Raw genomic sequence first — 15,615 nt, forward strand, 5'->3', positions numbered from 1 at the left:
TGGCCTTTTTAAGATAAAACAATGTTTTAACTTAAAATCTATGATGTTGTCAGTGTGTTAGATGCATTTCTGCATTTATTGGTCGAAGATAACCGAATGCATTTAATGTCTTGCAGATATACACTACATTAGCAAAAATATATGGACACCTGCTCGTCGATCTCATTCCAAAATCATGGGTATTAATATGGATTAATTTGCTGCTAAAACAGCCTCTACTCTTCTGGGAAGGCTTTGCACTAGATGTTGGAACATTGCTGCAGGGACTTGCTTCCATTCAGCCACAAGCGCATTTTTGAGGTCGGACACATGTTGGGTGATTAGGCCTGGCTCGCAGTCTGGGTTCTAATTCATCCCAAAGGTGTTCGATGGAGTTGAGGTCAGGGCTCTGTGCAAGCCAGTTGGGTTCTTCCACACCGACTGCTACAAACTATTTCTGTATGGACTTTGCGTTGTGCATGGGGGCATTGTCATGCTGAGACAAGTAATGCCCTTTCCCAAACTGTTGCCACAAAGTTGTAAGAACAGAATTGTCTAGAATGTCATTGTATGCTGTAGCGTTAAGATTTTCCTTCACTGGAACTAAGGGGGGCCTAGCCCATTATTCCTCCTCAACCAAACTTTACAGTTGGCACTGCATTGGGGCAGGTAGCACTCTCCTGGCATACGCCAAACCCCGATTTGTCCGTCGGACTGCCGGATGGTGAGGTGTGCTTCATCACCCCAGAGAACGCATTTCCAAGCTTTACACAACTACAGTCGACGCTTGGCATTGCACATAGTGGTCTTAGGCTTGTGTGCGGCTGCTCGGTCATGGAAATCCATTTCATGAAGCCCCTGAACAGTTTTTGTGCTGATATTGCTTTCAGAGGCAGTTTGGAACTTGGTAGTGAGTGTTGCAACCGAGTACAGAATTTTTACACGCTTCAGCACGTGGCGGTCCTGTTCTGTTAGCTTGTGTGGCCTACCACTTCGCGGCTGAGCTGTTGTTGCTCCTAAACATTTCCACGTCACAATAACAGCACTTACAGTTGACCGGGGCAGATCTAGCAGGGCAGACATTTTATGAACTGACTTGTTGGAAAGGTGGGGTCCTATGACGGTGCCAAATTGAAAGTCACTGCGTTCTTCAGTAAGGCAATTCAATGTCGCTCTATGCATGGCTGTGCTCGTTTTTATACACCTGCCAGCAATAGGTGTGGCTGAAATGACTAAATCCACAATTTTGAAGGGGTGTCCACATACTTTTGTCTATATATAGTGTATCTGTGGGTTAGGATGCATTAGTTAGGTTTTATAGATTGTGCATACTGTAGGGCTCCCAGTGAGCTTAGTCCCAAATGGCACCCTATCCCTATATAGTGCAATACTTTTGCCATTTGGCACGCACACAATGAGTACATCAAAAGCTTGTGTCTTTACAAGCTTGTTGGATGCATTTGCAGTATGTTTTGCCCAATATGAACGGAATGGTGAATAATGTCTTGTACCATTTTGGAGTCAATTTTATTGTAAGAATAGATATTTCTGATCACTTCTATATCCATGTGGAGGCTACCATGATTATGGATAATCATGAATGAATTGTGGATAATTTTGTTTGAGAATGTTACAGAGACACAAAGAACACACCCCCCAAAAATGCTACCCTCCCCTGTTATTTGTAGGGGTCCTGAGTGGAAGGCTCAGTGCTAGAGGCGTCACTACAGACACCCTGGTTCAAATCCAGGCTGTATTACAACCGGCCGTGATCGGGAGTCCCATGGGGGTGGCCCAGTGTCGTCCGGTGTAGGCCGTCATTGTCGATAAGCATTTGTTCTTAACTGACTTGCCTAGTTTAAATAAAGGTTACATTTACAGTGGGGCAAAAAAGTATTTAGTCAGTGACGAATTGTGTAAGTTCTCCCACTTAAAAAGATGAGAGGCCTGAGTTTTTACCATGTAAGAGGAAATAACAAATGTTTTGTGAAGAGGTTGGTGTTATAATCCACACATGTAGTTCATCGCCTTCACCACTCAGAGACCAAGTCCCGTGCTCTCGCTTTGGCAGTCGGCCATCTTACCAGTGTTTGTGAAAGTCAAAATTTTCCAGTGCCATAATGAAGTACAGAATTTCCTTTGTTACACATTGAGGATGGGATTCGAACCCATGCATGCAGAGCACAATGGATTAGCAGTCCATCACCTTAACCACTCGGCCACCTCATCTTGTAATATCCATGTGGCAAATGACCTTAAAAATCTGTAGTTGCTGTATGTAAACCCTTGATTGAAATCAATGAAAGTTTGGCAGAGCAATGGCAGGGCCATGTGTCGATCCCATCGAGACATTTGACAAATGTGTTGTCAGGCCGAGTGGTCTCAAGTGCTTGACTAAATGTGTTCAGGTGTCAGTTCAAATCCCACCATTGAGGTTGCCCTTGGTAAATCTATTCTTCCATACCTGAACCTTATCAGTCGCTCTAGGATTGCGCAGGGATTCTATATTCATGTGGGGCCATGCAAGAGAGGAAAACACAAATGTTTTGTGAAGAGGTTGGTGTTATAATCCACAGATGTCGTTCATCGCCTTCACCACTCTGATACCAAGTCCTGTGCTCTCGCTTTGGCAGTCGGCCCTTTTACCAGTGTTTGTGAAAGTCAAAATCTTCCAGTGCCATAATCAGGTACAGATTTTTCTTTGTTACACGATGAGGATGGGATTCAAACACATGCATGCAGCGCACAATTGATTAGCAGTCCATTGCCTTAACCATTCGGCAACCTCATCCTGTAATATCCATGTGGCAAATGACCCTAAAGAAGTGTAGTTGCTGTATGTAACCCTTGATTGAAATCAATGAAAGTTAGGCAGAGCAATGGCAGGGCCATGTGTCGATCCCATCGAGACATTTGACAAATGATGTGTTTTCAGGCCGAGTGGTCTCAAGTTCTTGATTAAGTGTGTTGAGGTGTCGGATCACATCCAATAGTTGAGGTTGCCCTTGGTAAAGCTTTTCTTCAATACCTGAATCTTATCAGTCGCTCTAGGATTGCGCAGAGATTCTGTATTCATGTGGGGCCATGTAAGAGAGGAAATAACAACTGTTTTGTGAAGAGGTTGGTGTTATAATCCAGACATGTCGTTCAGCGCCTTTACCACACAGATACCAAGTCCTGTGCACTCGCTTTGGCAGTCGGCCCTCTTACCAATGTTTGTAAAAGTCTAAATCAGCCAGTGCCATAATAAAGTACCACGTTTTTTGGGTTACACAATGAGGATGAGATTCAAACGCATGCATGCAGCGCACAATGGATTAGCAGTCCATCGCCTTAACCACTCTGCCACCTCATCCTATAAAATCCACGTGGCAAATGACCTGAAAGAACTGTAGTTGCTGTATGTAAACCCTTGATTGAAATCAATGAAAGTTAGGCAGAGCAATGGCAGGGCCATGTGTCGATCCCATCGAGACATTTGACAAATGTGTTGTTAGGCCGAGTGGTCTCAAGTGCTTGATTAAGTATGTTTAGGTGTCGGTTGAAATCCCACCATTGAGGTTGCCCTTGCTAAAGCTATTCTGCAATACCTGAACCTTATCAGTCGCTCTAGGATTGCGCAGGGATTCTATATTCATGTGGGGCCACGCAAGAGAGGAAAACACATGTTTTGTGAAGAGTTTGGTGTTATAATCCACACATGTCGTTCAGCGCCTTCACCACACAGATTCCAAGTCCTGTGCTCTCGCAGTGGAATGGTTTTTGAAAGTCAAAATCTTCCAATGCCATAAAATAGTACAGAATTTTACTGGTTACATGATGAGGATGGGATTCGAACCAGTGCACATGCATGCAGCGCACAATGGACTAGCAGTCCATTGCCTTAACCACTCGGCAACCTTATCCTGTAATTTCCACGTGGCAAATGACCCTAAAGAACTGTAGTTGCTATTTGTAAACCCTTGATTGAAATCAATGAAAGTTAGGCAGAGCAATGGCATGGCCATGTGTCGATCCCATCGAGACATTTAACAAATGTGTTGTCAGGCCGAGTAGTCTCAAGTGCTTGATTAACTGTGTTGAGGTGTCGGTTGAAATCCCACCATTGAGGTTGCCCTTGGTATAGCTTTTCTTCAATACCTAAATCATATCAGTCGCTCCAGGATTGCGCAGGGATTCTATATTCATGTGGGGCCATGTAAGAGAGGAAATAACAAATGTTTTGTGAAGAGGTTGGTGTTATAATCCACACATGTCGTTCATCGCCTTCACCACTCAGATACCAAGTCCTGTGCTCTCGCTTTGGCAGAAACATGTCAATGAACATTCAAAATCAATATATTAGATACATACTATTTATCAGCATATTGACAGATTATTGCTATCAACTGCTGGTTGCAAGTTAAATTACCCTGTTTGTATCTTTTGGAACAATGGCAATTAAGTTGATTAAAATGATGTAGAATAGATAGATGGGCTACCACTGGTGTCACAGGCATCCACAGGTCTTGACCACCATGTTGCGATGCTTCTTTAGGATCACGTTGTTGTTGTCATCGTAGAAGAGTACAGAGATGGGACTGAGCTTGGTGGGTGCGCAGCACGCTTTGGGAACCTCATCCGGCTTCAGAAGGTGAACCTGCCATTGAAAACGGTAAATCAGACTCATTCATACATGCACTTTCATATAGTCAATGATAATATCCTGTTATAAAAGAGATGGGTTATTTAAGCAATAAGGCCCAAGGAGGGCTGGTATATTGGCCATATACCACAAACCTCAGAGGTGCCTTATTGTTATTAGAACACTTTATTTTTACTATTTTCTACATTGTTGAATAATAGTGAAGACATCAAAACTATGAAATAACACATGGAATCATCTAGTAACCAAAAAAGTGTGAAACATATATATTTGAGATTCTACAAATAGCCACCCTTTGCCTTGATGACAGCTTTGCACACTTTTGGAATTCTCTCAACCAACTTCCCCTGGAATGCTTTTCCAACAGTCTTGAAGGAGTTCCCACATATGCTAAGCACTTGTTGGCTGTTTTTCCTTTACTCTGCGGTCCTACTCATCTCAAAACATCTCAATTTGGTTGAGGTCAGGGGATTGTGGAGGCCAGGTCATCTGATGCAGCACTACGTCACTCTCCTTCTTGGTAAAATAGCCCTTACACAGCCTGGAGGTGTGATGGGTCATTGTCCTGTTGAAAAACAAATTAATTCTCCTGAGTACAGTGGTATAAGGCAAGCCGTCCAAGCTGTGCAGTTAGAGATCCTGGTTGGAGTCCAGGCTCTGTCGCAGCCGGCTGCGCCCGGGAGTCCCATGAGGCGGCACACAATTGGCCCAGCGTCGTCCGGGTTAGGGGAGGGTTTGGCCTGCAGGGACGTTCTTGTCCCATTGCGCTCTAGCGACACCTGTGGCGAGCCGGGCGCAATGCACGTTGACAGGGTTGCCAGGTGTATGGTGGTTCCTCCGACACATTGGTGCGGCTGGCTTCCGGGTTAAGCAAGCATTGTGTCAAGAAGCAGTGTGGCTTGGTGTCATGTTCTGACCTTAGTTCCTTTGTTTTGTCTTAGTTTTAGTATGGTCAGGGCGTGAGTTTGGGTGGGCAGTCTATGTTATTTTTTCTATGATTTGGGATTTCTGTGTTTGGCCTGGTATGGTTCTCAATCAGAGGCAGCTGTCAATTGTTGTCCCTGATTGAGAACCATACTTAGGTAGCCTGTTTTCACCCTTGAGTTGTGGGTGATTATTTTCTGTTCTGTGTCTGCACCAGACAGAACTGTTTCGGTTGTGCTTTTGTTTATGGTGTGTTTCAGTGTTCAGTTATCAGTTGTCGAATAAATCTAACATGGACACTTACCACGCTGCATCTTGGTCCTCTCCTTCCAACAGCCGTTACACTTGGCTGGGTTGTGTTTGAGGACACACGGCTCTCGACCTTCGCCTCTCCTGAGTCCATACGGGAGTTGCAGCGCTGAGACAAGACTGTAATTACCAATTGGATACCACGAAAAGGTGTAAAAGTAACGAACAATTGTTTTTATTTTTTTATAATAATTTATAAAAACAAATGATAGTCCCACTAAGCCCAAACCAGATGGGATGACGTATAGCTGCAGAATGCTGTTGTAGCCATGCTGGTTAAGTGTGAATTCTGAATAAATCACAGACGGTGTCAACAGCAAAGCACCATAACACCTCCTCCTCCATGCTTTATGGTAGGAAATACACATGCAGAGATCATCTGTTTACCCACACCTCATCTCACAAAGACATGGCAGTTGGAACCAAAAATCTCAAATTTGGACTCCAGACCAAAGGACAAATTTATCATGTTTCTTGGTGTCCTTTAATAGTGGTTTCTTGGCAGCAATTCAACCATGAAGGCCTGATTCACACAGTTTCCTCTGAACAGTTGATGTTGAGATGTGAATGTGAAGCAATATCTGAGGCTGTTAACTCTAATGAACTTATCCTCTGCAGCAGAGGTAACTCTGGGTCTTCCATTGCTGTGGTGGTCCTCATGAGAGCCAGTTTCATCATAGCACTTGATTGTTTTTGCAACTACACTTGAAATATTCCATATTTATTTATTTTTCCTTTATTTTACTAGGCAAGTGAGTTAAGAACAAATTCTTATTTTCAATGACAGCCTAGGAACAGTGGGTTAACTGCCTGTTCAGGGGCAGAACGACATATGTACCTTGTCAGCTCAGGGATTCGAACTTGCAAACTTTCGGTTACTAGTCCAACGCTCTAACCACTAGGCTACCCTGCCACCCCTTACTGACCTTCATGTCATAAAGTAATGATGGACTGTTGTTTCTATTTGCTTATTTGAGCTGTTCTTGCCACAATATGGACTTGGTATTTTATCAAATAGGGCTATCTTCTGTATAACCCCTACCTTGTCACAACACAATTCATTGGGTCAAACGCATTAAAATGAAAGAAATTCCACAAATTCACTTTTAAGAAGGCACACCTGTTAATTGAAATGCATTCCAGATGACATTCTCATGAAGCTGGTTGAGAGAATGCCAGAGTGCAAAGCTGTCATCAAGGCAAAGGGTGGCTACTTTGAAGAATCTAAAATATATTTGGATTTGTTTAACACTTTTTTCGTTTTGATGTCTTCACTATTTTTCTTCAATGTAGAAAATAGTAAAAATGAAGAAAAACCCTTGAATGAGTAGGTGTTCTAAAACTTTTGACCGGTAGTGTAGAGCCTTCATTGCTTTTTTCCCGTGGGCTGTGGCCCCCCTTGTCTGAATGGGTTAAATTATAGTTTTGTCATCTCACTCAGCTACAGACAATACCCCATAATGACAAAGTGAAAAAAAGTTTTTTGTATTTTTCTCAAATGTATTGAAAATGAAATACAGAAATATCTAATTTACATAAGTATTCACAATACATGTTAAAATCACCTTTGGCAACAATTAAAGCTATGAGTCTTTCTGGGTAAGTCTCCAAGAGCTTTGCAACCTTGGATTGTACCATATTTGCAATATCACAATATATACAGTACCAGTTAAAAGTCTGGACACACCTACTCATTTATGGGTTTTTCTTTATTTTACAAGTTTTTACATTTTAGAATAATAGTGAAGAGATCAAAACTATGAAATAGCACAATTGGAATCATGTCGTAAGCAAAAAAGTGTCAAACAAATCAAAATATATTTGAGATTCTTTGAAGTTACCATCCTTTTCCTTGATGACCGCTTTGCACACTCTTGGCGTTCTCTCAAACCTTTTCATGAGGTAGTCACCTGGAATGCATTTCAATTAGCATATTTCAACCCTGCAGGCGCTACACATGCATTACCTTTGACGAGCTTCTTTTGTTGGCACTCCAATATGTCCCATAAACATCACAATTGGTCCTTTTGTTTGATTAATTCTGTCCATATATATCCAAAATGTCCATTTATAAAGCGCGTTTGATCCAGAAAAAAACAGCTTACAAAAAAACGCAACGTCACTACAAAATATTTCAAAAGTTACCTATAAACTTTGCCATTTTCCAGCCAAGGAGAGGTGTCAGAAATAGTGTTAAAATTCATCTGATGGCACTCCCAGGTCTCCATGTTAGACAATAAATGTTAGTTTTGTTCGATAAAGTTAATCTTTATGTCCAAAAACCTCCTTTTTGTTCGCGCGTTTAGTCCAGTAATCCAAATGCACAAAGTGCAGGCACAAAGTCTAGACGAAAAGTCAAAAAAAGTTCCATTTGAGGTCATAGAAACATGTCAAACGATGTTTCTAATAAATCCTTAGGGTGTTTTTATCATAAATATTCAATAATGTTTCAACCGGACAATACTGTTTTCATTAGAAAGGAAAGGGAACGGAGATTGCGCTCATGGCGACGCACGATACTCAACTCATGGCTTTCAGTTGAACCACCTTCTTGTGGTCTTATTCACTCCCCTTTCACAATAGAAGCCTGAAACAACGTTCTAAAGACTAGTGGAAGCCTTAGGAAGTGCAATCTGACCCCACAGACACTGGATATTCGATAGGTATTCACTTGAAAACGACAAACCTCAGAATTCCCACTTCCTGGTTGGATATTTCTCAGGTTGTCGACCTGCCATATGACTTCAGTTTTACTCCCAGACAATATTTGAACAGTTTTGGAAACTTTAGAGTGTTTTCTATCCAAATCTACTAATTATATGCATATTCTAGCTTCTGGGCCTGAGTAGCAGGCAGTTTACTTTGGGCACGCTTCTCATCCAAACTTCCCAATGCTGCCCCCTATCCCTAAAGAGTTTAACCTTGCGCAATACCCTAGATGCAGTTGCACCCCTAAAAACTAAAAACATTTGTCATAAGAAACTAGCTCTCTGGTTTACAGAAAATACCTGAGCTCTGAAGCAAGCTTCCAGAAAATTGGAACGGAAATGGCGCCACACCAAACTGGAAGTCTTCCGACTAGCTTGGAAAGTCAGTACCGTGCAGTATCGAAGAGCCCTCACTGCTGCTCGATCATCCTATTTTTCCACCCAATTGAGGAAAATAAGAACAATCCAAAATGTATTTTTGATACTGTCGCAAAGCTAACAAAAAAGCAGCATTCCCCAAGGGAGGATGACTTTCACTTCAGCAGTAATAAATTCATGAACTTTCTGAGGAAAAAATCATGATCATTAGAAAGCAAATTACGGACTCCTCTTTAAATCTGCGTATTCCTCCAAAGCTTAGTTGTCCTGAGTCTGCACAACTCTGCCAGGACCTAGGATCAAGTATCTCTTAACACAATGATGAAAATAATCATGGCCTCTATAAACCCTCAAGCTGCATACTGGACCCTATTCCAACTAAACTACTGAAAGAACTGCTTCCTGTGCTTGCCCCTCCTATGTTGAACATAATAAACGGCTCTCTATCCAGCGGATGTGTACCAAACTCAAAAGTAGCAGTAATAAAGCCTCTCTTGAAAAAGCCAAACCTTGACCCAGAAAATATTTTAAAAACTATCGGCCTATATCTAATCTCTCGTTCCTCACAACATTTTTTATAAAAAGCTGTTGCGCAGCAACTCACTGCCTTCCTGAAGACAAACAATGTATACGAAATGCTTCAGTCTGGTTTTAGACCCCATCATAGCACTGAGACTGCACTTGTGAAGGTGGTAAATGACCTTGTAATGGCGTCAGACCGTGGCTCTGCATCTGTCCTCGTGCTCCTTGACCTTAGTGCTGCTTTTGATACCATCGATCACCACATTCTTTTGGAGAGATTGGAAACCCAAATTGGTCTACACGGACAAGTTCTGGCCTGGTTTAGATCTTATCTGTCGGAAAGATATCCGTTTGTCTCTGTGAATGGTTTGTCCTCTGACAAATCAACTGTAAATTTCGGTGTTCCTCAAGGTTCCGATTTAGGACCACTATTGTTTTCACTATATATTTTACCTCTTGGGGATGTCATTAGAAAACATAATGTTAACTTTCACTGCTATGCAGAGGACACACAGCTGTACATTTCAAGGAAACATGGTGAAGCCCCAAAATTTCCCTTGCTGGAAGCCTTTGTTTCAGATAGAAGGAAGTGGATGGCTGTAAACGTTCTACTTTTAAACTTGGACAAAACAGAGATATTTGTTCAAGGTCCCAAGAAACAAAGAGATCTTCTGTTGAATCTGACAATTAATCTTGATGGTTGTACAGTCGTCTCAAATAAAACTGTGAAGGACCTCGGCGTTACTCTGGACCCGGATCTCTCTTTTGATGAACATATCAAGATTGTTTCAAGGACAGCTTTTTTCCATCTGCGTAACAATGCAAAGATCAGACATTTTCTGTCCAAAATTGATGCAGAAAAATGAATCCATGCTTTTGTTACTTCTAGGTTAGACTACTGCAATGCTCTACTTTCCGGCTACCCGGATAAAGCACTAAATAAACTTCAGTTAGTGCTAAATACGGCTGCTAGAATCCTGACTAGAACCCCAAAAATTGATCATATTACTCCAGTGCTAGCCTACCTACACTGGCTTCCTGTTAAGGCAAGGGCTGATTTCAAGGTTTTACTGCTAACCTTCAAAGCATTACATCGGCTTGCTCCTACCTATTTTTTCGATTTGGTGCTGATGTACATACCTACACATACGCTACGGTCACAAGACGCAGGCCTCCTAATTGTCCCTAGAATTGCTAAGCAAACAGCTTTATTGAAGACTCATCTCTTCAGTAGGTCCAATGATTGAGTGTAGTTTGGCCCAGCAGTGTGAAGGTGAACGGAAAGGCACTGGAGCAACGAACCGCCCTTGCTGTCTCTGCCTAGCCGGTTCCCCTCTCTCCACTGGGATTATCTGCCTCTAACCCTATTACACGGGCCGAGTCACTGGCTTACTGGTCCTCTTCCATGCCGTCCCTAGGAGGGGTGCGTCACTTGAGTGGGTTGAGTCACTGACGTGATCTTCCTGTCTAGGTTGGCGTCCCCCCTTGGGTTGTGCCGTGGCGGAGATCTTTGTGGGCTATACTCGGCCTTGTCTCAGGATGGTAAGTTGTGATGGAGACGTGAATGAGGATGTGTTCAACCCTCAGTGCCGAAGCTTCTCTATTCCGTTTGTTTTGTTGCCGTTAAACGTGTGTTTTGTAGCCTAAGAGAGTTTACCCAGGATCAGATCCACTCTTTGCGTCCGTGGACTACACCTCTCCGTTATGCTGCAGTAGTTTATGTGTCGGGGGCTAGGGTCAGTCTGTCATATCTGGAGTATTTCTCCAGTGCCCTGTGTGACTTTAAGTATGCTCTCTCTAATTCTCTCCTTTCTTTCTTTCCTTCTTTTTTTCTCTCTCTTGGGGGACCTGAGCCCTAGAACCATGCCTCAGGACTACCTGGCATGATGACTCCTTGCTGTCCCAAGTCCACCTGGCCGTGCCTCTGCTCCAGTTTGAACTGTTCTGCCTGCGGCTATGGAACCCTGACCTGTTCACTGGATGTGCTACCTGTCCCAGACCTGCTGTTTTCAACTCTCTAGATACAGCAGGAGCGGTAGAGATACTCTCAATGATCGGCTATGAAAAGCCAACTGACATTTACTCCTGAGGTGCTGACTTGTTGCACCCTCGACAACTACTGTGATTATTTTTTTTTTTTCCCCAAGCTGGTCATTTATGAACATTTTAACATCTTGGCCATGTTCTGTTATAATCTCCACCTGGCACAGCCAGAAGAGGACTGACCACCGCTCATAGCCTGGTTCTTCTCTAGGTTTATTCCTAGGTTCTGGCCTTTCTAGGGAGTTTTTCATAGCCACCATGCTTCTACACCTGCATTGCTTGCTGTTTGGGGTTTTAGGCTGGGTTTCTGTACAGCACTTTTGAGATATCAGCTGATGTAAGAAGGGCTATATAAATAAGTTTGATTTGATTTTTGCCAAGGAAAGTGAAAAGGACTGAGGGAAAGTAAAATGGAAAATACTAAAAACGGACACAGATTTATTATTTATTCCCCCCCCCCAATTTGTTTATGTATTTGTCTTAATGAATCTAAATGGTATTTTCTACATACTTTCACGTTAGCAGTCCATCAGGCCAATAGATGGCACTGTTGCACTGTTGTAGCAGGAGAAACAGCAAGTTCTGGTCAAGCGCTCATCATTCTGCAGAATAAGGACCAGAACGTTACAGGTAAACTATGTCTGTTCTTTTTACTATTACAGGTATGTAACAGAACTTCCAAACGTTCAAATATATACACAATATGTAATAACATGCTATTTAACAACTTTGTCCAGATATTATCACGTTAGGAAAGGTTTTGTTTTGGCTTTGTGTCGAACTGAGTGAGAGTAGAACGTGATTTACATTGAGTGAGTGTATATGTTAGCTTGATGCTAGCTGAGGTATAAAAAAAAAAAAAAGAGTCACAGAGAATATGTTTACTGAGTAGCTTACTTGTACTGGATTTTGTCTAGGAGATTGTGTCCGTTCTTTTTACTATTGCAGGCCACCTCAGCTACACATGCACTCTGTCTGCACATGCATCCACGCATGCACATACACATGGACAAACACACACTAATGTTCTCTCTCTTGTGTTTGTCAGCAGTTCATCGTGGCCCTGTCGCTTGCCTCCTTCACCAAAGCTCTGTCAGGGACCTACATGAAGAGTGCCATCACTCAGAGAGACACTTTGACCTGTCCAGCTTTCTCATCGGACTCTTTGAGATGGGTATCAACAATAACATTGAGTTGCTTGAGAATTAATGTAGTAAAAACCAGATACAGACTACAGTATGATCCATTTTTTTGTAGTTCAATCAGACTCTGCTCTCAATACTGTCCAGTTTTATAGTTGTTCCTATTAATTGATTGACTGGCGTTTGTCCATGACTCTACTGTCAAACCCCTAACATTGTTTTATGTGATGCTATGTTGCAGACTAGTATCCAAACTGATATGCCATTTAAAAAAATAATAATTAAACAGCGTTTATCATTTGCGATTCCTGGCAACTGTAGTGTTGTGGTTTCTTACAGGTAACCTGCTGTTCCTGGCTGTGGTCAGCCATTTTGGGGCGAAGCTGCACCGGCCCAGGCTCATTGCTATGGGCTGTTTCATCATTGCTGTAGAATCCTTCCTCACAGGCCTGCCACACTTCTTCATGGGATGGTAAAACAACTGAAATACTGGTTAAACTTGTACTTTTAGAGATACTCTAATGCGGAGGATAGTTTCACTTTAGAAATAAATAAATGTATCCAGTTGTCGATTAATCTGAGTTAACTTAGAACTAGTCTTGCGTAATTGGTCAGCTGCTTGATTATGTTTTGGGGCCATACATGTTAAGAGAAGGGATTAAGAGATGCTTTAACGGTGATGTGGTAAAGTTGGACCCAGGTGCAGAGAAGAGACCAGAAGATGAAGCAGTGGTTCCAACCAGTGTCTCCACCCCTCAAGGGCCCACTTAACTGCCAAGAGCTCCCGGTTACCTACATCGTAGTTGCCTACCGGTGGTCGAGAACCGCTTGGAGAGAAAGGCTCATAGGTGAAGTTTCTTGTCCTCCTCTTTTCGCTGTGAAAGGACCGCCCCATCTCCGGTATCCGAGATGTCCACCTCTACCACAAAGGGGCGAGTAGGATCAGGATAAACGAGGATGGGTCCGGAGGTGAAACGTCCCTTGATCTCTGTGAATGCCCTGTCAGCCTCGGGATTCCTGCAAAAACCTGCTTGAGTGAGGTGGGACAGGGCCGTATGTGTTCCTGAAGTGTTTTTGGAGAAGATCAGGATGTCGTCGAGGTAAACAAAGACGAACCGATTCACATATCCCTAAGAGTGTGTGAGTGTGTTATTAGAGTGTGTTATTGATCAGTGCCTGAAAGACTGCCGGTGAGTTCCATATTCTGAAGGTCATGACTAAATACTCATCTCCCTCACTGATTCTCACCAGATTTTAAGCGTTGCAGAGGTCCAGTTTGGTGAAGAATTGGGCTCCTATGGCCAACTCCAAGGCGGCGGACATCGGGTAGGGGTAACGATTCTTGATCCTAATTAGAGGTCAACCGATCAATCGGAATAGCCGATTAATTAGGGCCGATTTCAAGTTTTCATAACAATCGTAAATCGGCATTTTTGGACACAGATTTGTCCTATATTTTTATATATATATTTAATATTTTATATTATTTTATATATATATATTTATATTTTTATATTTATATATATATATGTTACGGATACAAGTATCCTGTGTGTGTATCCTGTGTGTGTGTCTTTTCTCTCCTTCTCCCCTCACAGGTGAACATCATCACTCCCCAATCAGTCAACAATCAATCATCAATCAGAAGACACACCTCCTCCTGTTTCCTACCCTATCACAGTTCCTTTCCCTTGGTTTAAAAACCCCATCAGTTGTTTGCTCTAGAGCTCAATCTCTCTGTAAATGCCATGTATGTAGATCTCTGTGTTTCACTCTTTCTTTGTGTCTTAACCTCTCTTTTGTTTGAGCACCTCCAAATCACTTTGTCATCTCTTGTGAGTATTGTTTTTGGTTATGGTGTTTGTGTTTGATTGCTGGTGGGAAAAGGGGAAACCAAGACAAGTCGCCCATGGGCATACACTACCCGTAGGTAGACTTTGTTAAAAACACTAGTTAGAACTGGGCGGACCACCCACTGTATTTTTGGTTAGTTAGGTAGCTGTTGTTAAAATAGGCTAGTCTAGGTTAGGGGTGTTTTGGATGCTTATTGTTTCTTTCCTTGGGTCCAGCTCAGCCCCTTTTCCTGCTCCCCCTATTACCGTGTGTTTTACAATAAACCCTGAGTTTGACGGTATAATTTCAGTTGTCGTGGTTATTTCGTTCACACTTTTACTTTGTCACAATTATAATTTGCATGAGTTATGTTACGGGTCTCATTACCATCCCCCCTAGACTGTCGGGCCAAAAGGGATTCGTAACATAAGTGGGGGCTCGTCCGGGATCTGTCATAACTGACACCCATGCCGCTCATGTAGATTGTTGTAGTGGTATAGTTCAGTGTTGAGCGTCATAGCTGAAGTAGCATTAGTGTTTGCTATTTTCTTTGGCTCTTGTGAAGTAGTTTAAGATGGCTACTTTTGATTTGAAATCCTTTTTGGATAACCCTTCGTGGGAGGTTTTTGATAAATGTCGTAGATTTGATTTAATGACCTTGGCTGACCATTATTCAGTATCGATTCCACAGAATGTAGTTAAGTCGGAGGTTAAAAAGCTGGTGTTAGATGTATTGTTGGAAGAGCAGGTGCTTGTGTTACCGCTGCCTGAGCCTACTACCCCTGTAGGGGATGTTGCTACTCCTGTAAGCCCATTGGTGTCTGATAATGAGAGCGAGGCTAAAACACCAGCCACATTGTCCCGTTTTGATCCACTCTCCCCACTTTCAAATGGTGATGCCAGGAGGGATGTCCGTATAGCACAGCGGCATTTAGATTTGGAGATGTGTAAAATTGAGGCAGAGAGAGAACGAGAACAGCGGCAGATGACGTTTAAAATGCGCCAGATGGAACTGGAGGCAGAGACAGCGAGGCTAGCCTCCGGTCCTACTGTGCCTGTTTGTGAGCCGTCCTCACCTGCTGTGTCCTCAAACACGTTTGACATTAGTAGGCAGATTGCCTTAGTACCTTTG

General features: G+C 42.6%; 1 protein-coding gene across 6 annotated transcripts; it reads left to right on the top strand.

Moving 5' to 3' along the window:
- The first annotated feature begins 11,810 nt into the window (after positions 1 to 11,810).
- Positions 11,811 to 14,304, top strand: LOC112245404 (solute carrier organic anion transporter family member 1A1-like). 6 transcript variants are annotated; one of them, XR_006082057.1, is made up of 5 exons: positions 11,811 to 12,138; positions 12,557 to 12,682; positions 12,990 to 13,122; positions 13,341 to 13,976; positions 14,249 to 14,304. XR_006082057.1 is itself a non-coding variant. In XM_024413482.2 (4 exons), the coding sequence occupies exons 1-4, from the start codon at positions 11,919 to 11,921 to the stop codon at positions 13,588 to 13,590; spliced, it is 729 nt and encodes a 242-aa protein (XP_024269250.2). In that variant the 5' UTR covers positions 11,811 to 11,918; the 3' UTR covers positions 13,591 to 14,075. The 6 variants fall into 6 exon arrangements, 3 of the variants coding, with proteins under 3 accessions (XP_024269250.2, XP_042170806.1, XP_024269259.2); XR_006082061.1 differs by having other exon boundaries at positions 12,990 to 13,750; positions 13,902 to 13,976; positions 14,249 to 14,290; XR_006082053.1 differs by lacking the exon at positions 14,249 to 14,304 and having other exon boundaries at positions 13,341 to 13,750; positions 13,902 to 14,075.
- The last annotated feature ends 1,311 nt before the right edge of the window (positions 14,305 to 15,615 follow it).

The sequence above is a fragment of the Oncorhynchus tshawytscha genome, linkage group LG03 (assembly GCF_018296145.1).
Source record: "Oncorhynchus tshawytscha isolate Ot180627B linkage group LG03, Otsh_v2.0, whole genome shotgun sequence".
NCBI classification, from domain to species: Eukaryota; Metazoa; Chordata; class Actinopteri; order Salmoniformes; family Salmonidae; genus Oncorhynchus; species Oncorhynchus tshawytscha.

Excerpts from the sequence above, each read along its gene's own strand:
- LOC112245404 (XM_024413482.2), top strand. The coding sequence starts at position 11,919 with ATGGAAAATACTAAAAACGGACACAGATTTATTATTTATTCCCCCCCC. Across the intron at positions 12,683-12,989 it reads CATCGGACTCTTTGAGATGG|GTAACCTGCTGTTCCTGGCT; the intron begins GTATCAACAATA and ends GGTTTCTTACAG. Across the intron at positions 13,123-13,340 it reads CCACACTTCTTCATGGGATG|TTGGACCCAGGTGCAGAGAA; the intron begins GTAAAACAACTG and ends GATGTGGTAAAG.